General features: G+C 44.6%; 1 protein-coding gene and 1 long non-coding RNA gene across 6 annotated transcripts in view; one reads left to right on the top strand and one right to left on the bottom strand.

The window, feature by feature from the left end:
* The window catches only part of WDR90 (WD repeat domain 90), a 95,164-nt gene that overhangs the window by 34,029 nt on the left and 33,234 nt on the right, over nucleotides 1-27,901 (bottom strand). For 2 of the 5 annotated variants that reach the window (XM_037910427.2, XM_037910429.2), the window contains exons 1-17: nucleotides 16,710-16,848; nucleotides 15,511-15,602; nucleotides 14,659-14,835; nucleotides 13,870-14,008; nucleotides 12,750-12,920; nucleotides 11,539-11,662; nucleotides 10,640-10,707; nucleotides 9,265-9,374; nucleotides 8,324-8,557; nucleotides 7,403-7,465; nucleotides 6,851-6,919; nucleotides 5,967-6,077; nucleotides 5,528-5,673; nucleotides 5,341-5,398; nucleotides 4,279-4,397; nucleotides 3,010-3,171; nucleotides 917-1,047 (exon numbers count right to left, since the gene is read on the bottom strand). In XM_037910427.2, coding sequence (XP_037766355.1) covers nucleotides 917-1,047; nucleotides 3,010-3,171; nucleotides 4,279-4,397; nucleotides 5,341-5,398; nucleotides 5,528-5,673; nucleotides 5,967-6,077; nucleotides 6,851-6,919; nucleotides 7,403-7,465; nucleotides 8,324-8,557; nucleotides 9,265-9,374; nucleotides 10,640-10,707; nucleotides 11,539-11,662; nucleotides 12,750-12,920; nucleotides 13,870-14,008; nucleotides 14,659-14,835; nucleotides 15,511-15,602; nucleotides 16,710-16,719 — 1,984 coding nt within the window. In that variant the 5' untranslated portion in view covers nucleotides 16,720-16,848. Of the gene's footprint in view, nucleotides 1-916; nucleotides 1,048-3,009; nucleotides 3,172-4,278; nucleotides 4,398-5,340; nucleotides 5,399-5,527; nucleotides 5,674-5,966; nucleotides 6,078-6,850; nucleotides 6,920-7,402; nucleotides 7,466-8,323; nucleotides 8,558-9,264; nucleotides 9,375-10,639; nucleotides 10,708-11,538; nucleotides 11,663-12,749; nucleotides 12,921-13,869; nucleotides 14,009-14,658; nucleotides 14,836-15,510; nucleotides 15,603-15,868; nucleotides 15,918-16,709; nucleotides 16,974-22,706; nucleotides 22,771-23,206; nucleotides 23,255-23,590; nucleotides 23,693-25,880; nucleotides 25,971-26,660; nucleotides 26,823-27,901 lie in introns of those variants that run through there. The other 3 variants (XM_043523551.1, XM_037910428.2, XM_043523550.1) reach the window with 3 other exon arrangements.
* Nucleotides 16,809-24,017, top strand: LOC122461917. Its single transcript, XR_006284181.1, has 2 exons — nucleotides 16,809-16,953; nucleotides 22,507-24,017. It is a non-coding gene; the product is annotated as an uncharacterized LOC122461917 (long non-coding RNA).

The following is a 27,901-nucleotide window of genomic DNA, read 5'->3' as shown; positions in this document are numbered from 1 at the left end:
AGCCCCTAGGGACAAAGTTTCAAAGGCATCCATCTGCCCTCCAAATCTGCACACCTACACTTCTGCATATATACTTTCTGGAGCATGATGTTTTACATTAGCAAAACCTCAGATGTGAATGTGAATGAAAAATCATATAGATACTCAACTGCTCGGTTTGCATACATAAGTACAGCTTGTGTATCTACATGAGATTTTGCATATGCAAAAATCTTTAGGACTCAAAAAATATATGTGCAAAAACTAACGCTCACACATTTAAAGACTGCTTCTGAAAATGTGACCCTATTGTCCAGTAAAAAGAGCATTTCCCAATATATTATAATCTTTAAATAGTTATACACAGTTACAATCCTTTCTCCCAAATTCAGATTCATAGATTAAGGCCAGGAGGGACTATCAGATCATTTAGTCTGACCTGCTGTATAACACAGCCAGAGAATTACATCCCGTTACTCCAGCACTGAGCCCAGTAGTTGGGATTATGTAAATTAATGGGTAATGGGTATATGGGTAATAGAATCATAGGGTTAGAAGCGACTGCAAGGGTCATCTAATGTAACCCCAAAATAGGGTACATTTGGGTTACGTATAGTCTCGCTTTCTCCCCCTTCAATGCATAGGAGATTTCACTGGAGAAGAAAGTGGCTGAAGCCCCACCTGTGCTCCCCAAAACCTTACTTCTAATGTGATGTCAGATTATCTCAGCCTACAGAGGGTCCCCTGCAATTCTGCCTATTTTGCACCTAGTCTTATGAAACTTGGGTCCTCGGTTTGCTTCTGTCTGGTGTTCCCTCACAGGGCTCTTCCTTCAAACTTAGCAAAATTTCAGCAAAAACTTTTCTAGTGAAAGTTCATAATGTAGCATGTCCTACTTCCTCTTGGTCATCTATCCATCCCCCACCAAAGCCCATACCCGAGTTGAAGGTTTGCTTCTCCCGCCGGTGAGAGTGCTGAATCTGAGAAGGCAGGAGGCGCCGGGCATTTCTGATAGTGACATTCTTGTAGTCAATTTCCAAGATGTGGCCGCTCCTGCTGCAAACAAAGCTGAAAGGGAAAGGACACCACCATTAGACACTAATGACCACAATAGGAACTTCAGAGACATTATTTAGCAGAAGAACTGTATTCTGCATTTTGTTTCAATGTTAACTTTATACCACACTTTTGTAAACAAGCTTGAAATAACTTTAAATATGCTGTTTGTCTAAAAACTTTAGCAATTCTAGTTTGTAATGCAATGATAGCTTGACTGGATGACAGGATTCAAACATTTGATTTTCAGCACGAGCTAACTTGGGAATCTATAACTGGTAGATGGAGTTAGACCTCTCCATCCTTCTTTTCCTTTCCCCTTTGAAAGAGCAATTTAGAGAAAAATCTCAAGAGTTAATTCAGCCAATATAAAAGATAAGGGAAAAAGCAAAACTAGTGAGCTTTGAGTCTGTAAGTGCCCAGTCAGTCTCAAAAATGATCTTCAGTTATCCTGTATGTCTATATAAACTATAGACTTCAGACTCGGAAGTCTGGAAACAACTGAAAATTTTAATCAGGATGTTGCTACTTCTTACTAAGAGATCATATTTTTTCCTTTGTGAAGGAATAAAAAGAAGTAAACTCTACCAGCCTGTTATGGAGGAATCATTAGAAAGATTTTTCCCCCCCATCTTTTCTAATTTAGGAGGAAAAAATAGAAGTAAAGAGGCAGAGACCTGCTTCCCAAAGTGTAGCAAAACTTAAAAGAAAATATACAAATGTTGGATTATTATTATTTCTATTATTGTAGGACACAGACCCCTCCATCAAGAATCAGTAAGGAGGACTGCTGACTCTCAGGTATCCATCCCGAAACCAGCTGGAGACTAAAGATGGAAGTATTACTAACCTGTATCAAAAGGAGATTAGGATCAGTTCGCAGAAACAAGATCTCTGGCAACTTTTGCCCAATACCTCTTTCACTAGCTCAGACTGAGAAATGGATGTAACCATAAGTCATGACCCTATGGGAAATAATGGGGTTCCAAGCAAGTTTGGCACAATTGCTATCCTGAACTGAATTGAAATAAATGGAGCCAGAGAGGCTTAACAGAAATGAGCCCTGGAAATCAAAGCCACATTTGCTTATGTTTAATGGAAGTGACTGTTAAATTTTTGGAGGGGAATAAATTGCAATATTTCAGGAAAATTATTATTGCTTCAGATAAATTGTTCTGGAAAGGCAAAGATTTTCCCCATATAGGAGATCTGGATGTAAAATGTACAAATAAGATGAATGCATGATTTTGGGGAAGACTTTTTCACTTCTGAGTTTTGAACTTTTTGTTCACAATATTGGTAGATAGTTTAGTTTGTGATTAAATACATTACATTTTATTTATGTATACAGTGCCTTTGATCGAAAGCACTGAATAAAACATTACGGGAAAGTGATTTTTCCCACAGCACACCCATGAACCAGAAATGAAGCAATAGTGGGCAAATCTACACCCACAGGGCTCAGACCACAGAGAGAAGGTGAAAATGAACAGACCTGGCAATTCTTTGTTTTTGTAATATCTCTCTGGTAGCAGCAGTCTTGGTTGAGTGATTAAGCTGAAGTGTAAAAAAGTCACGGGGAATGTTATTACACCACACCCCTCCCACTGCCAAATGAACATTAACAGCAAATCCATGGGCAGATTTCTTGTGCAACTCTACAAGGTATTTTAAGCTTCTTTTAGGATCTGAAATCTTAGAAAGGAGGAGACTAAAGGGTAGGCTGGCTTTGTAGGACACCTTTGTTTCTGCAGAGAGAATGCAGACAAAGGACTGTAGAATGCTCAAGTTAAGGACAGGGATGAGCAAGTCAAAACAATGACTGTTCAACCTTTTTCTTATGCTTACTAATCGAAAGCTCAGCATGCTAGTGCAGACAGCTCCCAGGAACAGAGGCAGAGTGAATCACAGTGTCCCTAAAAAATTAACTTAAGGAAAGTGATTTAAGGAAAGAAAAAGTGGCTCCATCCTTACAGTGTCCGGTCCTCAGGTTCCCGCTCAGCGGAATGCCCTTTCTCGAAGGCCAGGTCGGTGAACTCCAAGGAATGGTACTCCCCCAAATTCACTGGGCACGAGCGCAGTGCTCCACTCCGCACTCGCCACAGCCTCACATTATCTCTGCCGCACGACACCATCCTGTTACACGAGAGGCTGAGTAAGGAACCGGGGAAGACTCATTCTATACTGACAAAAGGCCTGCTCCCTGAAAGCAGCTGAAATGGACACACTGACACCAGGGGAGAGAAGAGGAAGGCTAACAGCAGCTTCCTTCCAAAAGTACCTTTTGTCTGCAAGCTGGAATTCCTGCAATGCAGTGAGGTTCCTCCCAGCAATGCCTTAATACAGGGGTAGTCAATTATTTTTTGTCAAGGCTCAAATTTCTTGATCAAGATATAGTCAAGTCCAGACTCCAGAGAAAATAATCAAAAAACAACAACAATGATAAGTAAATAAAAAGATTTTGGGGTCCGTTCAAGTGTCTGGCATCTGGATTTCGCCCACGGTCCACCTGTTGACTACCCCTGCCTTTATCTAGGCCAGGGGTGGGCAAACTTTTTGTCCTGGGGGCCACATGGGGATATAGAAATTGTATGGCGGGCCATGAATGCTCACAAAATTGGGGTTGGGGTGCGGGAGGGGGTGCGGGCTCTGGGGTGGGGCTGGGGATGAGAGGTTTGGGGTGCAGAATTGTGCTCTGGGCTGAGAGCTAGGGGTTTGGAGCATGGGTGGGGTAGGGGCGTGGGGAGAGGCTCAGGGGATGCAGGCTCCGAGTGCTGTTTACCTCAAGTGGCTCCTGGAAGCAGTGGCATGTCCCTTCTCCGGCTCCTACACGGAGGCGTGGCCAGGCAGCTCTGCACGCTGCCCTATTCACTGGCACTGCCCCCTGAGCTCCCACTGGAGCACGCAGGAGTCGGAGCAGGGCCATGCTGTGGCTTCCAGGAGCCGTGTGGTATGGCCCCCGACCCAGTGCCCCAGCCGCAGCACCAGGGCGGGGCCGAGTCACGTGGTGCGGCCCCTGACCCAGCGCCCTGGCCGGAGCACCAGGGCAGGGCCGAGCCACGTAGTGCGGCCCCTGACCCAGCGCCCCGGCCGGAGCACTGGAGTGGGGCTGAGCCGCGTGGTGTGGCTCACAGGCTGGCTTAAAACAGCTCGCGGGCCAGATCCGGCCCGCGAGCCGTAGTTTGGCTACCCCTGATCTAGGTTATTTTACCTTATTCTCACATTCACCTATTCGCACATTACCTGGTGTCATCAAAAAAAGCAATCTTCAAGGTTTGGATGTCCACATCTGTGTGAGCTTTGGCCAGCACAACCACCTCTCCGCCCTGGTTCACCTGAGCAGTATTCCACACCACCACCATCTGCAGAGATAGGACAGCAAGAGTAGAACTGCTGGAAACATAACACCTTAGGACTTAGACCATAGAAGCAATTGAGAAGATTGCTAGCCTTCTCACAACAGGTGAAACTGCAGATACTGCTCCCAATTGCCAGGATGCTGGTACTGTGCACTGGGGCTTTTACCCACATTGCTGTGAACAGAGTGGAGAAAAATCTCTCACGGAAAGGAGGATTCAGGACAACCCCAGAGAGCCTGGTGATTTTCATTTTAATAGGCTAGCCTGTCTGATAATCAGTTTCCCTACCTGCAGGGTTGCCTGGAGAGGGCTTGAATGTGGGACTAAGATACAGTACTTGCAAACTGAGAAAGAATGAAAACCAGTGTGTAACTAATTACAGGGAGTGCTAGAGCAGCAAAGGTGTGTAAGAGTAGGAGCTAGGAGAACTGTAGAGGAATGTGCTCAGCACCTTCAGAAGGAAATGCCTTGTGTCACTTGTAGTGACCCCGGTAGGATGTAAGTGGAACCAAAAAGGCTCTAAAGGCAGTCCCACCCATTCATTAACTGTGAAGTTAGTTAATAAACGATGTGAAGCAGGGAAGTTCTTGAGATTCAGGATGAACAGGCTTCCACACCAACAAAAAGTCGTGACTAGCTACAAGAACCAGGATTTACTCACAAACGTGTGTGTTCACGGATGTATAAATATCAAGTAAGAAAGTAAATATTCAAATATTTTCTAACCAGTTTGGTGATAAGAGGATTTTACGTGATCTACAATGAATGGTATTGCCTAAGGACATTTAAGGAAACTAGCATTTAGCCACTGTGTCTTGGAACAGACATATGATTGGTTCTATGTGCAGAAGAAAAACAAACATAATTATTTCACTTGTTTTTGTCCAAAGTCATGCATGTTGTTGGGTAAGTGGAACCCAAATAGCCCAAGAGCTTTATTACTCACTGTTTTGCCATGTCCATCTTTCCCAATGCCACAGAGAACAGTTCCACTGTAGGAAAGGCTACAAGAGGAGAAAACCCAGGGTGAAATGAAGTATCCTACACCCTGCCTGGATCTCAATGGGAAAAATTAAAAGCCCACTCTCAACTCCTCCCCAACACACACTGCCCAGAACATGCCTGCAATGTACCTGAGGGATGAGACTGAATGGACATGGGTTTTAAACATGGATAGGCATTTCCCCTTCTGAAAATCCCAAAGCCGCACCATGCTCAGGTGACCCATCTGTGCAGAAGCCAGCAATGCGCTATTTCCATTAAATGTCAGTGCGGATACCTGCAGGAAACATCATGTTAGCAAAAATAACCCCCAGCTGCTGGGAGAGGCTAGCACTGGAGTAGCTGAAACTCCCACTGTTGTCGATCCAATATCATTCCTTAGAATGACTCTTGCTAGGAGCTGGAGTTCTTGTGACTTCCCCCCAGCCAGTGAGCTGATACAATTCCCTAGAATGAACGAGGCTTGCGATAGGAGTAGTCTTGTATTCTCTCACACATCAAATATTTACAGTTGTTGCATTTTCTCTGCGGGGTTGTCATATCTGTTTATGCAAAGAAATCCACTTTTACCTTATCTGTATGTCCAATGAAGAACCTTTGCTCTCCAGTTTCAATCTGCATGGTTATTATAATAGCATGACAGGGGTAAACCACTGCAGAGCTGTTCTTAGTCCACAGAGCCTGCAGGACAAAGGCAAGAATCAGAGCAGGGCAGAAGAGAGGATACTACAAATGTGACCCTGTCTACAAACTGAGAGGAGAGCCCCCTGTGCTTGCACAGATGGACATGCATAGAATTAAGACACTTGGAAACATTTGGATATCTGGTGCAAATATGCAGGTGTGTGTTATCTAGATGATTGCTGTTTCACACAAACACAGATGCAAATTTATAACTATCAAAGGAAAACTGAGTGGTCAGCTTATAGTACATCCCAATTAATTCAGCTGATCTTCCATCCCAGTCATGTTTAACATCATATATGCAATATATAAGAAGGGGACAATCCTTTGTTCACAGGAAATGGACTAGATGACCCAACAGGATTTTTTTTTTTAAACTGTAACATGGATCATTAAGAGGACGGTTGGAAGGATCCGAAGGCAATACCACAGGAGGACAAACTGAGACACCAGCCTAAGGCACCAATGCATTTTTGGATTCCAAAGAAATTCTAGATGTGTGATACATTGATCAGTCTGGAATCTGTAAGAAGATCTGGCATGGGGCACACAGTTTCAGAATTTTACTGGGGCAAATTCCGTGTCGGGAAATGAGCTTTTCACCCCAAAAAATTTGTAGTCGAAAGAAACCGGGTGGTGTGGGGTGATTTCCAAAGGCAAAGGGAGTTAAGCATGAAAGTCAAAGGGAGTTAGGCACCTAACTGCCCCCGGTGCCTTTGAAAATCTCCCCCTATTGCAACTACATTCTGAAAAGCTTCTTCGTTACTGACCCATTTGGTGCTGCAACCCCCAAAGCCAATAATTGTCCTCAGTTTCAGGATTGGATCTGGTAAGAGTCTCTGAAAGAAGAAGATATTGTCAAAAGTACCAGCGTGAATAAAGCATGTGAGCCCTAAACTGTATCAGCACTAACTGCAACTTACATCCCAGTGATCTACCAAGTTCCCTCTGCCCCACATTAATCTGTGTCCCTCTGGACCGGTTTCATGTTTCTCCCAGAAGTGAGAGGGCTGTCTCTCTACCTCAACTTCTTCACATTAAGGGAGGAGTTTATTCAGTAGGAAATTATCATTAAAGCAAATCCAAAAGGCAGTAAGAGCAGGAATCGACTGAAGTCTTGTTTTCAGGAGTTCCGTCTCCTCCAGGACCAAAGCCCACAGTGGATAGTGCTAAATGGAATAATCTCAGCAATGGAATGACTCGGTTAACCTGAATCACTTTTCCAAAAGGGCAGCCAAGTCTTCCCCATGGTTACATACAAATGCCATGAAAATTCAAGGGAGCATCTGTAAAGTTGGAGAGGGGGGAATCTTTCTTCTTACCCTGCAGGGAGATGCTTTCTTGCTGGAGAGCACTTCTGGTCCAGTAATCTTTGTGTACACAGTCTGGGCAAATCAATACATAGGTGTTATTTGTGAAATGCTAATAGCATGATCATCTCTATAAAAAACACATTAGCTCTGCCTGGAGAAGCTTAACATATACGTGAAATAAAGAAACAAGATCAAGAGAGAATTCCAGGTAAGATGGCTCACAACTGCCCTTAGTATTAAACAATCATCTCTGCCAGCTCCAACCAGGAGTGGGTATTCCTGTTGCTCTTTCTGCCAAGTTATTGAGCACCAGCAACAAGCATTCCAGACCCATCCTATAGGAACAAACTTGCAGTTTAACTTGTTTGTTCCTAGTACATTGGAGTCCCTTACCTCTATATATCTTCTCCTATGGTCAGTAAGAGTTTGAGCAAGAAGTCTGGGTTCAGGAGCTCTGTTTCCATATGAAGTCTTGGCCTAATGCTCTCTAACCAGTCAAGCCCCAAGAATTGGGATAATCATGTTTCCGCATCCCAATGCACAGGGCAGTAGCGTGTGGATCTGAAAGGCAACTGATCTGTTCTACCTGAATTCTTCCTTGAGAAGGTATTTACAGATGGAGGCTGGTGTAAATTGGCATTGTTACACTGAAGTCAACAGAGCGACACCAATTTACACCAGCTGAGGATCTGGTGTGAGGAACTTATGGGAGTAGTGGAAAAGGAAGCCTGAGTCATTAGGCTGTAGAGTTCAGCGCAAGGCACACTTTTCTTCTAATGACAGCATCATGCGTTCTCAGAGCCATCACAGGGGCAGACTTGGGGAAAGAGTTAAGAAGATTCTGTACAAGTTAGAGAGGGGATGTGGAGCTACACAGAGGATAGCCAATAAGATCAGGTTGTCAGAGTCCAGCGATGCTCTCTCACTTACCTCATCTGAGCTAATGCCAACAGAATGGATGGCGACATTACCCATTCTGTGAGCATACACATGAATACCACCATCAGTTGTTGCATGTAACGGTACAGTGGAATCCCCGGCAGCTTGTAGTCCTTCTACCCTGCTGAACTCCTGATCCCCAGAGTACGCTTCTTCCAGAGGCCCAGAGGTTGCTAAGTGAACCTCAGGGATGCTCTTTGTAACTAGGGGAGACCAGCGAGGCATCTGAAAAAGAGTAAACAAATGACAACAGATCAGGCCTGCCCCACAGCTCCCTACGATTGCTGTGATTGGAGAGAAAGGGAGAAATTAATTTTGCGTTTTGACTGACTCTTACTCAGTCACCTAATACTCAAGACATCCAACATGTCAAAAACATTCAGGCGTGCCAAGTGATGCAGGAGAATAAAATAGAGAGCTCTGTGTGACTTTCTGATTTGGAATGGCAGAATCACTGCTTTTACTAGGTTTGCAATGCAACTTCTCTCTCTCCACTGTATGATAGCCAACAAAAATATCTAAAACACAGACTCTCCCTCCCCCATCCTACCCCGGAAACAGATCCATCATGCCCCTGAGAACTTCACTATTTTTCAGTGCCTCAGTTCCCCATCTGTAAAATGCAGACAATAACACTTCCCTATCTCCCAGGGGTGGCAGGAGCAAAATTACATTAAAAGACTGTGAGGTGTTCATATATTACGGTAATGGGGGCCAGATAAGCATCTTGGATAGACTGACAGACTGACCCCCAAAAGTCATTAAACTCCAGAGTTTATTGACTGTAGGACGGAGCACAGCCCAGGCCATAGAACACAAAAAGTAGCCACTACAAAACCCCAAAACATCTCAAACACAAAGCAGGACATGTGGAAACCCTCTGGCTAGAGATGGTACAGGAAGCTACACTTACAGCCTAAGGCCATACTCACATCCTTGGGACTGGTTATCTGTTGGATGAGTGACACTCGGTCCCGGACAGCTTTGGTAAGCGTCACTGGCCGTGGAAGATGACGGATTGGGTCTTCTAGCACTTGAACACCTAGATTACAACAGCAAAGTGTTTGGCTCTTTCCTGCAATCTGCTTCCCCTCCTGCTGATCACACAGCTGCAGATGATGTAGCTGAACAGCTACTTCATTCTACTACTTATTCCTTCCTTAAAGAACTCAAGGAACAATTTGGAAACACAGGCCATGTCGCAACAGAGGAAAACAAAGGACACATGATCTATTGGGCACACACTGCACAAAACCCAAAGGGGCTGGCCTGATGCTAGTCACATGGGAGATCAAGTTCAAATCCTGTTCCTTTTGCCCCAGTGTCAACAGGGATTGGATGTGCTGCCAAGGCAGCATGCTGTGCTCAGGGAGAAGGAAGTGCTTTGTGACACTCAACAGCAACCATTCTACCCTTGAAGAAGTGGTGTTAATGGACTCGAGTGGGAGCTCCATCAGATCCCTTGACTAGGGTAATGGCTGCAACAAGATGTCATAACAGATAAGCAACAGACGGGGAATCCTCATGGCTCTGACAAAGATGTAGATGAAGCAGGGCAGAAGAGGAGAGTTCCCAGAAGGATCACTGCAGGTCTGCTTGCTATACCATTGTGCTGTACAAGGGCTCTGTGGAGCAGCTTCCTGAAATGCCGATTGAAGTTTACTTGCCAACTAAGGTATTTACTACAATTACCTTCTAAAAATTCAGCAGCACTTTAGAGATCCTGCATTTGTTTCTCAGCAGCCCATGCACACTGATTTTCTCCTTGCAAAACTATCCAGTTCATTTGGGTAGCCCATAGCCTGCAGAAAGCCAGTTAGCCTGAGCTGGGAGAGCTACCACCCACAAAATAACTGGAGAACTTTCACAAGTTCTTCCTAATCCTTGGTAGACGCTCCACACTCCTTGGGCTGAGTGTTTCTAATGATGGCAGGAGGGGAATATCAAAAAGGGGACCTTCATCACCCAATCCCCTATTGCTGCAGGAGTGATCTCTAACAGGACACAGCAACAGATTGATGACATACGCTAGGAGCAGAACACTGACGTAGGGAAGACTAGTCAACAGTTGCTAACTTATCATATGAGTGAATGGATGGATCTTCTACACCATGCTGTACCGAAGTTGTACTTTGAGTTTTATTTGGTTAACAGCAGCAGTAAATGGTGCAGGTGGCTTTGTACCATGTCATACTTTGTTTTAAGTAGGACAATAACCTAGATAATCTGGAAGCCAGCTTGGTACATTGCTCAGTCAGACACCAAATGGGTACCACAGCCTATGGTCATTTACTTCAGACTCCCTACCTTCTGCAGGATTGGAACAGCCTTTTTGAATTGAGTCATATGGCAGCTTGGATCCATCAGAGGGAAACCTGAACAACAAGATCAGAGAAAAATCACCTCATAAACGGGTGGCAGGTTCTAGGACCCTTCACAGGTATGCAGGGCTCTATTTTGCTGACTTACTGTTGGTGCTAAAAGGCTTCATTCACACAGAAACAGAATTATTTGGCTGACTCAACCTGACATCTGGATAGGTCCTATAAGCTCCAACTCAGGATAAGGGTTGGAGTCTCTCTCTGGTCTGATTTATACTATGACATTTTTCTGTGTCTGAACATTCATTAACTGACGTAATGCTGACCACAATCTAGCAGTCAATGTAGACCAAGCCTCTAAGGCAAAGAGAACTAAGGGCAGGGCCTTAGCACTCCCTAGGAATAACCAAGCTTGGGAGAAAGGTTCATGTGCGGTTAAGTTAGCAATACAAGCAAACCCCACAGAGGAGGGAAATTTGGATCATTTCCAGGGCATGGCTGTGATATTAGAAGTATGGTGTGAACTGTATGTTCTTACTGACCTGTTGATTAGGAACTGGCAGTTTCTATGGTTGATACCTTAAACAGCCCTTTACCTACCCAAAATATTAGTTGCCAACAATTAAGTGCTGAAGATGTGAGTTGTGCCTTGGTCCCCATCATTACAACTACAGCATTAAAAGTGGCCAAAGTGTTTCCGCTATAATCCCAGTTTTATGCAAACTATTGCATTTCCTTACTTTTGCATGCTTAATTCTGCAGCCTTCATATTCTCAGACAGAAGTGTTTTGACAAAGTATGTTACGTATACAAAATAATCAGACTAAGGAAGATCTAAAAGCACTCCAGGTTTCCTCCTTGAAAAGCAGCATTTCGTAAACATACCTGATATAGTCATAGCGGTCATGCCAGTTCTCTCCCTTTGGCACAGGAAATGCCATTTCTCGTGGCATGGGGGAAATGCCATGAAATGCCAGCTTAGCTTGTCGAGCCTCAGAGAACATCACCCCTAAAAGCACAAAAGTAGACAGATAAGGACATAAAGCACTCCAAAACATCTGAAGATGTTTACAGAGGTGGCTGGAACCATGCACTCTTAGCAGACCACGTGCAAACAAATACTTTAAGAACAGAGTTTTCTGTAAGTCTGAAAAAGAAAGGCTACAACATGAAAAAAGAACAAAGATTATTGTAGCAAGTGCATAAGCCTTTCCATGGGAATATCCTTGAAACTCTCAGCTTCCAATAAGACCTGGAAGTTTACAGCTTTGTTATGAAAGATTATCTTTTTCTTCCTTAAAATGTAGCTTAAACGCTCTACGAGAGGATTTGGAACTTAATATTGATGATCATAACAGGTTGCTAAGTGGATCAGCTGGTGATTCTTTTTGAAGTTCTATGTGATCTAAGTTTTTCTGTTTTCTTTTTTCATTTGATGCATATGCAACTTTATGGAACTAAAGTGCTTTTCATGTGCAACAGCACATTTGAGACCTGTTTAGTGGTCCACTACGATGTCTGTAAGATTCCTTTCTTGTGATGTGCTGTAGTTGGGCAGATTTCAAACAAAGAATAATGTGTTAGTAATAAAGGTCTTGACTGAAGTTTCTCTGCTGCACTGGGCAGTTGGATAAAGAAACACCGGAGGAAATCTGGATTTCAGAGTGACAAGGAAAAGAAGCTTTTTGGGAAGGATGGTCTAGTGATAGGACTGAGAGACAGGAAATTTGGGGTCCATTTTCTCATCTGCCACTGATTTGATGTGTGATGTTGGGCAAGTCACCTAATCTTTCTCTGTCCCTCAGTTTTTCCAGCTACAGAATGGGAGAAATTATGAGGCCCTTTGACATCGTCAGATTGAAGGCACCAAACAAGGGTAAATTACTGTCATAATTATTAGTGTTGTTTTTAAGGTAAGGGTTTTGTTGACAGTGCCTTGTTATTATTGGCTGAAAACAGTGTCAAACAGCAATAGACATGGCCAAATGGTCCTGGTGGAATTATGTCTTGAAATGCAGCAGTAAGAATGGATTAGGCCTAGCGCATCCTAGCAGACAGGTTTGATTTAAATATCATACAAAGCTTCAGCTCCTTACCTGGCTCAAACAGTAAGTCACTGGTATAGAGGTTTTTCACCAACAAGTTGGAGCAGAGTTTGATGCTCTTCAGATGGCTGTAACGTCTATTCAGGTACATGGAGAGGATGTAGTGGAGGTCAAGCATCAGGCAGGTCCAGCGCACATTGGCAGGGGCCACACCCACCAAATCTGAGGACCAGAAAAACCACTGTCAAAACCAGCATTAAACACTGACAAGTTACTTTAAAAATATCAGAAACCCAGCTTTACACATGTACTGAAATCCTTACAGAAAGGGAGGCATGAGGTTGATGTGTGTGTGCACACTTGTGCACATGCACATTTAGAGACAATTGCCACACTAGGAAAATGGATAGCTAGGTTTCTAGTGATCATTTGAGTCCGTATGTTGATTTGCAGCACAACCGTGGTAGTTGCATGCGAATAAAGACAATTAATTGCACAAACATTTTTATGCATGGATCCCATGGCCTTCATTCCTGAACATTTAGACTCTAGTTACGATTCCTCACATTTTAACATCTTCCAAAACAGGTCAATTTTTTTGTCCAAACTGACTATCCTTTTAGGAACATAATTTCCATCACAAACTAAAAGCCCATCTAATCCGGTATCTTGTGTCCAATGCCAGCCAATGCCTGAGACTTCTGAGTTGTGTGTCATATAACCACAATGCATCACTATTTCTTACTATACATTGAGGGAATTTCTTCCTGATGCCAACTGGTGGTTGACTGAGATGTTTATGTGGCTTGATCATCCTAGTAATTTTTATTCTAGCTAGCGCAGTTGCTGATGCTACTGTTATTCATATAACGTGTGTAATCCTTTTTTAATTCAGTCTCCTGAGCCAGTGAGTTCCACAGGTTAATTCTACATTGTGTAAAATGAAAAAACCCTGTAAAGTCTAGTGTTAAAAATACTTAATGAAACATGGATTTAATAATCCACCCCTCGTTGTCAGCCACCCTAAAATTAACTGATTAAATCCATGACTTCAAAGCTCAGGTCACATGTGACTATAGTAATACTGGTGTATGATACGTTATTTTCTCTTTACTATAGCGCTAATTCCCACACTGAGGGACCAGCCACACTATTCACACTATTTCTTTACCTTGCTTTGAAGTTCTGGCTGTGCACTCATATACCGACCCTTTGGCTGCTCCACAGATGAAGGGAAACTGAAGCCAAGTGGCTGTGGACTTGAACTCCTTAAAAAGGTTGGAGAAAGAGATGCGGACAACCTGGCTATCCTGAGAACAAAGACACACACAATGTTATCCACCTGGCAGACCACTAGGGAAATGCTGCAGATAACGGAGGATATAGTTTCTTGGTTGACACTACTCTGTCGAGCTTGGATACCCACCAAGGCTAAGGGACTACTGCCAGCTTGCCTTCTATATGGTCTACCCCACACAATGTGGCCCTAAACAGGGAAGAGTGAAGTGAGAAGAAAACACACAGTAAGGTCGTAGAAGAGTGGGTTTGAGATTTTTACCTCGAGTCCACAGATGTTAGATCAAAATGCGAATCATATGAGGTTCAGGGCAATCACCACTGATAATGAGGCAAGCCTTCTAGTAAGTAAATTAAGAGCCAAGGGAGAAATGACTGGAGCTCTCAAACTCTAAGAAGTGAGGCACAAAGGTGATCAAGAAAGGCAGCAATCCTCTCTTTTAACTTCATTTAACAGCTGCTATAGCAGTCTATGGGACTTCAGCATGGGATATTTATGGCAGATGATTATCTTGCTCTACAACACTCAGGCGACACAGTTCAGTTCTCTATGTTCAAGCTCTATGTTCAAGCTATGTTCAGAGTAGTATTTCAATCCCTACTCCTCTATTCATATTAGAAAACCAGTTACACCAAGGGCCATGCAACAGACTCTCTCACATACCTCCGTGGTAACATCCAGGTGCACCACAAAACATTTGCCAGGCATGGGCTTGAAGAGCAGGTAGAGGTAATGACCAGTGAGCCCCAATGTCTGTGTGCTGGTTTTGGGAAGTTGGATGTAGTTACTGGCAGGAATGGAGCCACGGATGCGATATACTGTTCCCTTCAATGTCTTGTCCTAAAAAAGAGAATATGCATTGATGCAAAGTTCTGCCCTACAGTAAAGTAAGAGAGGAGATCCAGTTGTGGAAGTCTTACTGCTTGTTCACTCGACTCATGCAATTACACATTCCATCACTGGCTCCAAGTCAAGTGTATGAAAAGATTAGCCTAATAAAGCTCTGGAGAATGAGGGGTAGAAAGTTCTGGTGCCATACATCGAGGTTCTCAAACATTTTCTGGGTGGATCACATCTTAACAGAGACATTACCCCGTGACGACCTGTCTTCCCATTTGTGATTACATTACATCCCCTGTGGCAACTACAGTGATTGCCTAAATGGAAAGGTAACATTAGGGATGTAATGTATTTTTTAGTTGTCTTGAATGTGATGTAGAAGTGAGAAATGACAGCCAGCACCATTTGACCAATCGTTCTCTGGGGACCACCAGCAAGTGCTCTCTGGACCTCTTTAGGCACCTCTGTTGCAACAAGCAGGAGGCAGGATGGAAAGATTTCATTGTTTTCTCTTTTGATGACACAGAGCAAGGGAATCTGAAATCTTCCTCTTTTTTTGACATCACAAAGCAGGGGGACTGGGAAATCCCTCTCTCTCTCAGCATCACAGAGTGTCTGTCTCTCTCTGCAGTACAGCTGGTCCAATCAGGAAACATTAGGAATACAATGTGTTACCATAAATGTTGTCACATCTCCCTCCTTAGTTGATCTTTTCCACTCCTCCACTTTGAAGTGCTTGAAGACATTCAGATATGGATGCTGCCACACTGCAGAGAATCAGAAGAAAGTGAAGATGCTAGGATATCCATGACCATCAATGTGTCCAGTTATACTGATTCATCAGCACACAGCAGGGAGTTAAAGCAATCCATTGGCACACTTGCCAGACTGTACTGGCCTCTGAGCCTGTTTTATTGGCACATGCACTATTTGTTCCACGAGGCCAGGACAGAAATTATTCTGAAATGCAGAAGCTGGTACCTCACAGCATAAAACAATGCCAAGCAGTCCTTTAAGAAGACCAGTGTAATACCCTGGGGGCAGGTAAATCCCAGACCTCCAGCCAGGGGTCTTTCCACTAGTGATGCTGCTGGTGTGACTTTTGCCCCTTCCTCCAGTGGAACATGGAGAGCAGATTAGTCAGTTTCACAGTGTTTATAACCAGCTCCCAAGGCCTGTCAGGCAGTCATGCCCTAGCACAAGGCTGCGATGGGGGGCGGGCCTGTGTCAGAAAGATCCCTGCCCACCAGCAGGTGCCCCCAGCCGCACGGCTCCACAGAGCCCCCTCCTCCAGGTCCTACCCCTCAGCCCCGCCCCACAGGGCCCCAGTCAGACTCCCCCCAGGGATCCCTCGGACTCCCCACCCGGGGGCCTGGCCTCTCAGCCCCGCCTCCCCCCACAGGAACCCCCCAGCTCCCTCGGACTCCCCACCCGGGGGCCTGGCCCCTCAGCCCCGCCTCCCCCCACAGGAACCCCACAGCTACTTCGGACTCCCCGCCCGGGGGCCTGGCCCCTCAGCCCCGCCTCCCCCCACAGGAACCCCCCAGCTCCCTCGGACTCCCCACCCGGGGGCCTGGCCCCTCAGCCCCGCCTCCCCCCACAGGAACCCCACAGCTACTTCGGACTCCCCGCCCGGGGGCCTGGCCCCTCAGCCCCGCCTCCCCCCACAGGAACCCCCCAGCTCCCTCGGACTCCCCGCCCGGGGGCCTGGCCCCTCAGCCCCGCCTCCCCCCACAGGAACCCCACAGCTACTTCGGACTCCCCGCCCGGGGGCCTGGCCCCTCAGCCCCGCCTCCCCGCACCGGGAGTCCATTACCCCTCGGCCCGCCACCGGGTCCCACTGCCCCAGCCCCGCCCGGCGAAGCCCCGGGTACCTTTGGCCATGGCTCCCCCGCTCTCTCCTGCCGCTACAGCCCGCGGCTCAACCGCCCCGCCGCTGCCAGCCCCGCCAACCCGCGCCACCCGGCCCGCCGGTAACCATAGAGCTCACTCGGCTAGCGCGGCACGAACCCATGAGCCACGTGACCGATGTGCCGCGAGCCTGCCGGCGAGCGCGCACGGAGCGCCCCTTAGGAGGCGAGTGTTTCCCTCCAAGGCCACTGTCGCGCTTCTGCCACGGTAAGTGTCATGGCCGCCTTGGGGCGCTCCAGGTGGGGATGCCTATGCTCTGGCTGGCGGTGTGACCGCCTCCTGGCTGGGTCCAGCCCCCCCCAAGCTGGCAGCCTGGCAGCACAGAGTCCCTCTGTCACCCCTCACTGGGCAGTCCGGGTGCCACTTTGTCCCCCAGCTCCCTGTACCCGCCCACCTTTGCAAGGCTCGCCACCTTCATAAGGATCCTTATACCCTTGGCTGCGGGCATCGTACCTAGGATGGTCTGGCAGCACATCAGCCTGTGGCAACAACAGGGTGGCATTGGTGGGTCCGGGCTGGTCACCTGAGGGTGGGCCTGGGAATGTCACCAAGCAATTGGGGGTGTAGCACAGAATGCTATCTGCATGTGGGCTTAAAAATGTCAGTGGGTACTGGGGTATGTCCCAAGTCCCACACTCAGGAACCATCCCATTACATCAGAGCCAAGGGAACACCTGCAAACCCTGAAAAACTCGTGAGATAGGTGGAATATTATGTAGGGATTTTCTACCAGAACACCACTATAACAATAAAACAACATACCTTCCATCCAAGGATCTCAAAGCACTTAGTGAATTAAGCCTCACTACACCACTCACAAGGGGAAGCTGAGTTTAAGGGCTTGCCCAGAGACACACACCAGCATCAACACAGTGGACATGAGACCTATTCGTCAAGACACTTTTTAGCTACTCACAGAAGATTTAATAGTCCTGAAGCGCAGATCACTCTGCTCTTACACGGAAGTGCTACTGCCTTCTACTTTGAAGTGTATTTAATCAGAGAATGAGACAATAGCAAAAGTGCTCAATCAAGAATCTGCAAAATATAGATTCTTGGAGAAAAAAGCCCCATGTGTATCCCTCTCATCACAGAACACATGTACGCAGGATCGCTCTTGTAGTGCAGCTGGCCTGTTAAATGAGCATCAGTAATACATAGGGCCCTACCAAATTCAAGGTCCACTTTGGTCAATTTCACAGTCACAGGCTTTTAAAAATTGTAAATTTCATGATTTCAGCTATTTAAATCTGAAATTTTATGGTGTTGTAATTGTAGGGATCCTGACCCAAAAAGGAGTTGTGGTGGGGAGGAGTTGCAAGGTTATTGTAGGGGGGGGATTGCGGTATTGCCACCCTTACTTCTGCGCTTCTGCTGGTGGTGGCACTGCCTTCAGAGTTGGGCAGCAGTGGCTGCTGGCGGGGAGCCCAGCTCTCAAGGCAGAGCTGCCACCAGCAGCAGCGCAAAAGTAAGGATGACATGGTATGGTATTGCCACCTTTACTTTTGTGCTGCTGTCTGCAGAGTTAGGCCTTCAGCAGCTGCCACTCTCCAGCCACCCAGTTCTGAAGGCAGCAATAAGGGTGGCATCGTATGGTATTGCCAAGCTTATTTCTGTGCTGCTGCTGGCGGGTTGCTGCCTTCAGAGCTGGGCATCCGGACAATAGCCGCCGCTCTCCCGCCACCCAGCTCTGAAGGCAGTGTAGAAGTAATGGTGGCAATACTGCAACCCCCCCTAAAATAACCTTGCAATCCCGCTGCAACTTCCTTTTGGGTCAGTACCCCCAATATGAGAAACAATGGTCTCCCCTGTGAAATCTGCATAGTATAGGGTAAAAGGACACACAAGACCAGATTTCACCAGGGAAGACCAGATTTCATGGTCTCTGATGTGTTTTTCAGGGCCATGAATTTGGTAGGGACCTAGTAATACAGTTCTGTTCTCAATGTGTTACAATTTTCCAACATGATTCACTCCTCCATTATTTAAACAGGCAATTCTGCCTATTCACTGCAGATTAAAACAAACCTCCTCCAAAATAGGGTTAATGTTGGAAACAGGAAGTAAATCTTTAGTCCAATAGCTAATATTGCTGTGTGGGGAAGGTTGTATGCTCTTCTGGGAAACAGACTGCTGATGCTTCACTGACAATTAGTGGCACAAAAGGATTCGGAGAACTAACAAATCACTTGCTTGTACCACATCCTATCTTTCACTCCTCCCTTTCCTTCTGTCCTAAGAGCCAGCTTCTTGCCAAACCTCTCACACTAACATTTCTAAAATCTGCTTTTTCCTTTCTATCCCTACTGCCAAAATCTTGGTTCACACCGTTGTTGTATCTTGCCTGGATAACTAATCTCCTCCTTTCCAGTGTCCCTGATTTTCTCCTCATCAGTCTATCCACCATTCAGTAGCTCAAATATACTTGCTTTCCCAACTCTCTGGTAATGTCACCCCCAGAGTACTTTCATTGAGTTCCTGTCTCTTTTTGTGTCAAGATCAAAATCATCTTCACTTATGGTTCTGCACAGCTCTGCGCCCTGCCCATGTTTCATCTCTTGCCTGCTATTGTTTCCCGCCTTACCCCATACAGTATCCGTCTTCCTGTGTATCAAGCATCTTTGCCATCCTCCCTCCTCAAAACACATAGCATTTGCCTTACTTTTTACCAGAGAGCTCTACTCCTGTACTCTCTACTCTTCTCTTTCTCCTGTCTCACTCAGTCTCTACTTAAAAGCATCAGAAGTTATGAGATTCACTTGCTGTATAATAATTTCAGAGTGGTAGCCATGTTAGTCTGTATCACCAAAAAGAATGAGGAGTACTTGTGGCACCATAGAGACTAACAAATGTATTTGAGCATAAGCTTTCATGGGCTAAAGCCCACTTCATCAGATGCATGCAGTGGAAAATACAGTAGGCTTCGAGCCCCTCGGTTCCTTTCAGCACACTTTCGGGAGGCAGGGCGCTGCCCCAGAATGACAACTGATTGGGGATCAGATATATATATATATATATAAAATCTATATAGATGTAGATTAGATTATATACACACACACACACATACCATGTGATATATGCCATCATGTGCCAGCATTGCCCCTCTGTCATGTACATTGGCCAAACCGAACAGTCTCTATGCAAAAGAATAAATGGACACAAATCAGATGTCAAGAATTATAACATTCAAAAACCAGTCGGAGAATGCTTCAACCTCCCTGGACACTCAATTACAGACCTGAAAGTCACAATTATTCAACAGAAAAACTTCAAAAACAGACTCCAATGAGAAACTGCAGAACTGGAATTAGTTTGCAAACTGGACACCATTAAATTAGGCTTGAATAAAGACTGGGAGTGGATGAGTCATTACACAGACTAAAAACTATTTACTCATGCTAATTTCCCCCCTACTGTTACTCACACCTTCTTGTCAACTGTTTGAAATGGGCCATCCTGATTATCACTACAAAAGTTTTTTTTCCTCCTGCCAATAATAGCCCACCTTAATTGATTAGTCTCGTTAGAGTTGGAATGGCAACCCCCATTTTTTCATGTTCTCTGTATATCTATCTATCTTTCTACTGTATTTTCCACTGCATGCATCTGATGAAGTGGGCTTTAACCCACGAAAGCTTAATCTCAAATAAATTTGTTAGTCTCTAAGGTGCCACAAGTACTCCTCGTTCTTTTTGTATAATAATTAACCCTCATCTCTCCTTTCTCTAACCCCCTTTCCACTATCTAACTTCATGGTCTATGCTTGCTAATTTAGATGGAAAATTCTTTGTGGCAGAATTATGGCACTACATAAATGTTTATTAATCATAACAATGCAGGAGGACAAACCTCCAGCAGTTTCAATCACTGTTGCATCTGTTGTAGTTTGCAAAGCCCTCTTCAGCTTGATAGGTGAACTACACCACCCAACCAGCTGACTTACAAAGCATCTCTGTTTTTTGTGTTGATTTTGTATCTTTCTTTGGTAATTTTCTAGGTGAGGTGGACTCTTCTTCAATACACATTGGTCTCTGTTTTTATGGTGCTGGTACCATAAGCAGTTCTCATAATTACTGAACTGTTTTAAAAATCAAACAAAAATAAGTGGGAAAAAGAAACACACATACGTCTCTTTTGAGAAGTATCAATCTGACTAAAGGATGGAAAATCATCATTTTAGACATTAAATAGTATAAAAGTCCTGCCTATCTTAGGATAGCAAGAATTCAAATAATTTTAAAAAATCAGTAATTGTAAGCTTTGTGGGCAGGGACTGTCTTTTTTGTTCTGTGTTTTGTACAGTGCCTAGCACAATGGGGTCCTGGTCGATGACTTGGCCCCCAACCACTACAATGATACAAATAATAATAATGTTTGTTTATGAAGTGCCATCTCAACCTCTAGGTTGTAAAACATACCAGTAAGTGCTGTACAACATAGTACAAAGAAATTAATCAAAACCAGCCCTCTTAAAAGTCAAACCCAAACAAGAGAGTAGATTTTTTTATAAGGGGATGGGAGGGAAAGATAATACATACGGGGCTTGTGTCCTTTTGTTTTTTGAACACCCACATAAACTCTTTGGGGAAAAGGTTTTTGGTGTTTTTAGAGCATAAAAAATGGACTAAGATTAATTTCAGGTGCAAATAGAATCCCACCCTTGGGGAGGCCCTAAAACAAAAGCACAGCCCCTTGCTGATTTAAGACCTGCTGGTGATATATCGGTAAAGGCGGGTAGCATATGAGCACAGAAGCCCATCAGGACAAAGCTGGAGGCTTTACAAACAAGAAGCATACAAAGATTTTTTCAAGTACAGAAACATAATTTTATTAGGAATAAAATTAACACAGCATTATAATCTCTCCTACCCTCCCTTCCATATGTCTGCCAAAACTGCTACAATAAGAACAAGACTCCAAATAAGGAAAAGATGTATAATAATTTTTAAAGGTATAATCCTGATGAAACCAGGCTTCAGTTCTGAATGATGGAAATATCAGTGGTTAACTGCTGGTTTAGGAGTAGTTTTCTTTTACCAACCCCACCCTAACAGAAAACGATGGTGGTTGGCTATCCAATGGTCAGGTGTCAGTGTATTATAATAAAACCACTCACTTACTTACTTTTTGACTATAATCACTTCCTAAGATACCTTTCTGATAATGGTCCTTAAAATATGGTTCTACTCTGAAAAGTGACTGTAAAAATGGTACCTTCTTACTCAATAAATCTGCTCACTGTAATTATTTCAAGTCATATCTGCTTACCGACAATAAGAAGTTTTTACTATTTTATACATTTTCTGCCACTGCTTACACAACACAACTATGGGAGAGAGAGCTGGAATCCATTCTGGCTCATGCATTATCAACCAAACTGTTAACTACATGTCAACTGCAGAAGCTTTAATACTGGTGAAGATGTGTAACCCTGAAAGAACTCAGTTTGACTTTCGGATCTCAGATGGAATTTACAGAACTGGCAGTTAGGAGGAAAATATTTTTACTTCTAAACTAAGAGAATGGGATCTGAAAAATTAACAACAAACTATCCACTTGTAACCTCATGATACCATTTTTAGAGTTAATTTTCCGAGTCTCACCCCATGTTTAATTGCTTCTAAGCTATTTTATTTCTTATTTTATACATGAGAGTTATTTTTCATAAAGCATGTGAACTGGGCTGATGAATGTATTAAGGAACTGAACATAACCAATACATCATAAAAGGGGAATTAATTCCCATGGTCTTCTATCTAGGGGTTCCCCCTTTCCCCCAGCACCATTGAGGGGTTTAATTTCTCCAGACCACCTGATGATCCACTATAGCAGCAGGAGTTTGGAAGTTTGGAATGTTTCATTACTGAATGAGAGCCAAGACCATGATGTTCACCCATCCCCTGACTGAACAGAAGAGACCGTAGATCAGAGAAGAGGAAGTGCTCAGAATGATGGATTACCGAAGCCAACCATTCGCTGTACCTCATGGATTTCCTGGAGCAGTTCCTCATTCTTCAGCTCTAACTGTATAGAAAAGAAGAGGCTCAAACAGGGACACATTAACAAGTCTTAAAGCACCTAAGATACATCTTCCTAGAATACTCTGGGCCTTGAAAGAGGATTCAACCAACTAATCCCACTTAGAGACTGTAAAGGAAATAGAAATAGCCTCTTTGTGATCGTACCAAATATTTTCCTACTGCTGATATCAGAAGTGATATCACATGCCAGCAAGATGATAGCAGCTGACAGCAGAAGCCTCAGTCACCTTTAATTAAGTATCTTGTTTTCAAATATAATTCACACCTGAAAAAGGGCAAGTACGTCTCACCATAGGAATATTCAGAACCCTCTGATGAGAAAAATAGATGTCTTCCTTTTTAATTGACATCAGACCATGATCTGACCTCTGCATCCTGCTTTTTTCCCCCAAACTAGAAGGGATGAGAAAAATACAAACCTTCAATGCGTATTTGTAAGACTGCTCTGCCTCCAACTGCCTTCCTCCCTGAAAAACACCAGTAGTCAGTGAGAAGCTTGTTTGACAGGACAAAATCAGGTGTTTCAGCTACTGTCAAGAGACACATTTTAACAAGGCTGGGTGACAGGAATACCTCAGCTGTGCAATATTCAGTTGGAGAAAGGGTAATGAGAAACAAAGGGGAAGATTGTTTCTTTTGGCATTAAAATGCTTCCACATTTTGTTTTTCCAGAAAACAAACCCCAAACCTATCTATATTTACCAATGGAATCTATGAGGCACCTTGTAGACATATAGACAGATGTTGATGTAGATAAAGCAGAACATGTTTCCTCACATTTGATCTTGAGATAGGACACTCACTTGCATGCAGACTAGCGCTAGATATGCCCACACTTCGGCATTGTTGTTATTCAGCGCATTGGCCTCAGAGAGGGCATCTTCTGCCTCCGCCATTTCTTTCAGCTTTACAGAGAGAGAGAGAGAGAGAGATGAGAGCAAAAACCGAACAGCAGGTGAAATATTGCCCAGAGTTTAACACGCACCTGGTATACAACAGCTAAAGAAATCAGTGTGACAAAAACCTTCAGAAACGATCCTCACTCTAGGCTCCTTTGAATTATACAGTAATAATGACACAGTGTAACAAATTTAGAGCAGAGGGAGTGAGACAACTGCAATGTCAGACTCTCCAGCTCTCCTGACTGGAGGGCAAGCCCCTCATTTACTGATTTAGCCAGCCAGTAATGGAGCCCAGTCCTCTTACAAATTACCCATGGACTATTCTCACCGAAGAAAGCAACAATCACTCTTCCACCTCCATGTGTCTAGAGTTTGGAAACTACTGGGGAACCCTTACGATGGTTGAGGAGGAAAGTAGAGTCACCCTGACCCCTCCCATTCACTTTCTTCAGATGAGGGAACCTTGCAAAGCAGCCCCTTGGGAGATGCTACACTCTTTATGGCTGCAGGAATCTCAGGCCTGTGTCTCTGTCTTTATTAAACTATTCTGAAAATCCTCACATCTTTAATAAAGAAAGGGATATTCTTGGTAGCCCTTCCCATCTGCTGACTTCCCTACATTCCTTCCAAGGGAGAAAGCAAGGTGAGCCAAAAGAAAAAGGATCCTTCCTGTTGACACTTAGGTTGCATACAGGTAGGTGCTCATTTAGAATGAAGTCCAGCACAGTGATTGCATGCCTATGTGACAACGTACTGAGTGTGACTCTGGGAGCCCTCAATACCAACTGGTAGAGGGCATGTCGTACTGTAATTCACAGCAGGCCTGACACACTCAGTGCCCCGACACATTGTTGTCATAACCTGTATCTAATAGGTGTTACATAAGGTATCGTATGCAAACTGGTAACATGCTGGTCCCCAAAATCATTGCATAGTGTGTGTATGTACGTATGTATGTATGTATGTATACAAAAAGTTATAGATGTGTGCTGGAAATATGTTAAGATATGTTTGGGAGGCAGCACATAAGCCCAGCCTTCCCTAGACAAAGGAATGTGTATTTATTTGTCTCACCAGCTTGATCACAAGCAGAGGACAATGCAAATATATATATATTTAAACTAAACAAAGCCATCAAGCTAACAAGAAGGGGAGGAAACTGCTTAACAATCATGATGGGGGATGGAATCTGCACCCCAGGAAGCCTTCCTGGCTCCAGAGACAATTAACTTTAGGGGATATAAAGACAAGCAAAATCCCATTTTGGTTATCCATCACGGAGGGGACTTAGTGTTCAGCATCTTCCGAGCCTATGAAAGCTGGATTTGCTTGGCCTGAAAGGCAAGAGTCACTAGAAACTAACTACAGGTGTCTAACTTGCTTAGACAAAGATAGTAACTTGTGAAATTAAGTTTTAGTCATTTGAAAGTGTGCTGTGTTTGGTTTCAATTGTAATCATACCTGTTTCTTTTATTCTTATTTATTAACACTTATGTCTTCTCCTTGTTAATAAACTTATTCTTGTTTTATTACAAAGCCATCTCAGTGCTGTGTATTACAGTAAAGTGTAAGTCTTGAGATGACCTAACTGGCTGGTGTGTGTTCTGTCTCTTTAGAGGCAGTAAACTTAACTTCTGTGAGTGTCCAGTGAGAAGGACTGGACATCACAGAGAGATGTTTCCGGGGAACTCGGGAATTGAGGTTCATTGACTGTTACCTGCAAGGCAAAGGTTGGACTGGCAGAATCCTGGAGAGTTTGCTGGGAAGGCAGATGAGCTAGTATCAGAGACCAAAGCTCTCACTTGCTGAGGCTGAGGGGTAAGACAGTGTCTCACAGATCTGGGTACCCCAAGCAGGACGGCACACCAGGAAAAGAGACTTTAGCCCCAGAAGGAGTTAATTGCTATACAGTGATTGTCTGTTGTACAGCTGGTTAGAGTCATTTTTCTCTCACACACTTTCCATTCTAGCATCAGTGAGTCTCATGCTTGTAACCATGATGGCACTCACTGCAATGTGGTCTTTACCCTAAGAACAGCTGTAGAGAACTCTGGTCCCCCAGATAGTTTGGGTGAAAAGCTTTTACCTAAGGAAAGGGGAACAGTGGAAAGTCAAGTCATAGTCTCATCTTCCCAAGATCCATGCAATTATCTAAAGACTGGACAAGCACAGATGCTTTTCACCCTCTTACCCTGTAGCAAGCGATTCCTACTCCCAGCCAGGTCAGGCAGGATGAGGACTTCTTACAGGCCAGCATGTAGGTGCGCTTTGCCTTATCATACTGCCAAGAGAAGAGATCAGTAAGTTGCTCTCTCTAAGGTAACCATTCACTCTGCACCCTGGCTGCTCTTCCTCCACAGGCATTCTAAAACCACCATATTTCCAACAGGGCTCATATGAGAGGGGACACTACCATCCAACTGCTGTTGGTTGTGTCCAAGAACCTACTCACATTTCCCACAGCAGGCAGTTCTGCCTGTATAGCCCCTGAGAGCCTCAGATTAACAAGCTAACAAGAAATGTTTATCTAGTGCTAGAAAAATTATTGGGGTTATTATTACAGCAGCACCTGTAGATCCTGATCAGGATTGGCGCTAGGCACTGTACACACAAAGAATCATAGAATATCAGGGTTGGAAGGGACCTCAGGAGATCATCTAGTCCAACCCCCTGCTCAAAGCAGGACCAATGCCCAGTTTTTGCCCCAGATCCCTAAATGGCCCCCTCAAGGATTGAACTGACAGCTCTGGGTTTAGCAGGCCAATGCTCAAACCCCTGAGCTATCCCTCCCCCCCATGAGAAGTAAAACAGATCTCCGCTCCAAAGAGTTGAGTTCATTAAAAGACTTAATTGTATTGTCTGATCTGCAGCTAGGAAAATAAAAGTTGCAATTCACCTTATTCACCCAGAATAGTTACTTTCCCTGCCTTGGTTTATCTCCCATTCTTAGATCCCATGTTCAGCTCCTCACCTCTTTCTCTTTCAGATAGATCGACCCCAATCGCAGGTAAACAAAGTGCATCTCAGAAGCATCTGTTACAAAGCTGATGGTTCGCTCATAGCATTCCTTTGCCTCACTAAGATTTCCACGCAGGTAGCACAGGTGCCCTTTCTGTGCCCAAACATTTGGATTCTATGTAAACAAACCCAGTAGTTAGACAAAGTGAGACAGATAGGGCAAAGTGGGCAAGAGATTAATTGGATAGCATCTAAGCTCAGAAGTAAGGGAGATGATGAAGGCTATTTGCTTACAGATACGTATTTTACATACAAGCAAGTTTGAGTTTGTAGCAAGGAGTACTTGCACAACAACTACTGCACCTAGCACAATGGGGGCCTAATCCGTGACAAACACAAATATTAAAAAACATGTAGCGATATTAGTTCTGCTGCTGTCTGCGTGCTCCATTCAACCTGACATTCACAAAAGATCCATCTCCCTTTCATCCCAATATCTGCACTTCTCTATTTCATTCATATATATAATGAATGTGAAACACAGGGAGAAAGAGACATATTACTCCTGGGGACATTATGCACCAAAAAATTAAAAATTCTGCACACAATATTTTAAATTCTGCAAAATTCTGCAAATTTTATTTGTGAAAATAACACTGCATAATCACGCCAGTTTCAATTATTTTTGTAATTTATTTCAAAATGCCTGTCAGCAAGTATGTCTGTAACAATACAGACACACACAAAAATTCCCCCCAGGTTAGAGAGTTAAAGAAAGCCCTATGACAACCCAACTTCTGTTTCTCTGTCCCCTTCCCCCCCACCCCACAGAGCTCAGCCACCCACAACCCCTCCCCTCCACAGCCCAGCTGGGGAGGGGGCCTCAGCCAGTACACCTGAACCCCCTCTCCACCCAGCCCAGACACGGGTTCCCCCTAGCCCAGATATCTGCCCCCCTCCACACCAGAGCCCAGCTGTGGTCCATTCCCCCCACCCGGCCTAGATACCTGGCCCCCAGAGCACAGGGATCCAGAGGGACAAACAGCCTGATGCTCAATCCCAGGCTTGCATGGCGTTTGCTGTGTGCTGCCCTTTCCTTCCCACAGGGCATGCTGGGAACTGCAGCTGTCAGGAACCCTTTAGCTCCCCCACCTTCCCGCCCCCCACCTTCAATGTGCAAGCTGGGCTCTGCGGCCAGCAGCACTGCAACCCATTTCTGTGGGGGAGAGGAAATTCTGCATGCACAATGTTAAT

This window comes from Chelonia mydas, chromosome 10, assembly GCF_015237465.2.
Source record: "Chelonia mydas isolate rCheMyd1 chromosome 10, rCheMyd1.pri.v2, whole genome shotgun sequence".
In the NCBI taxonomy this organism is placed as follows: Eukaryota; Metazoa; Chordata; order Testudines; family Cheloniidae; genus Chelonia; species Chelonia mydas.
This window is presented reverse-complemented; position numbering and strand designations above follow the sequence as displayed.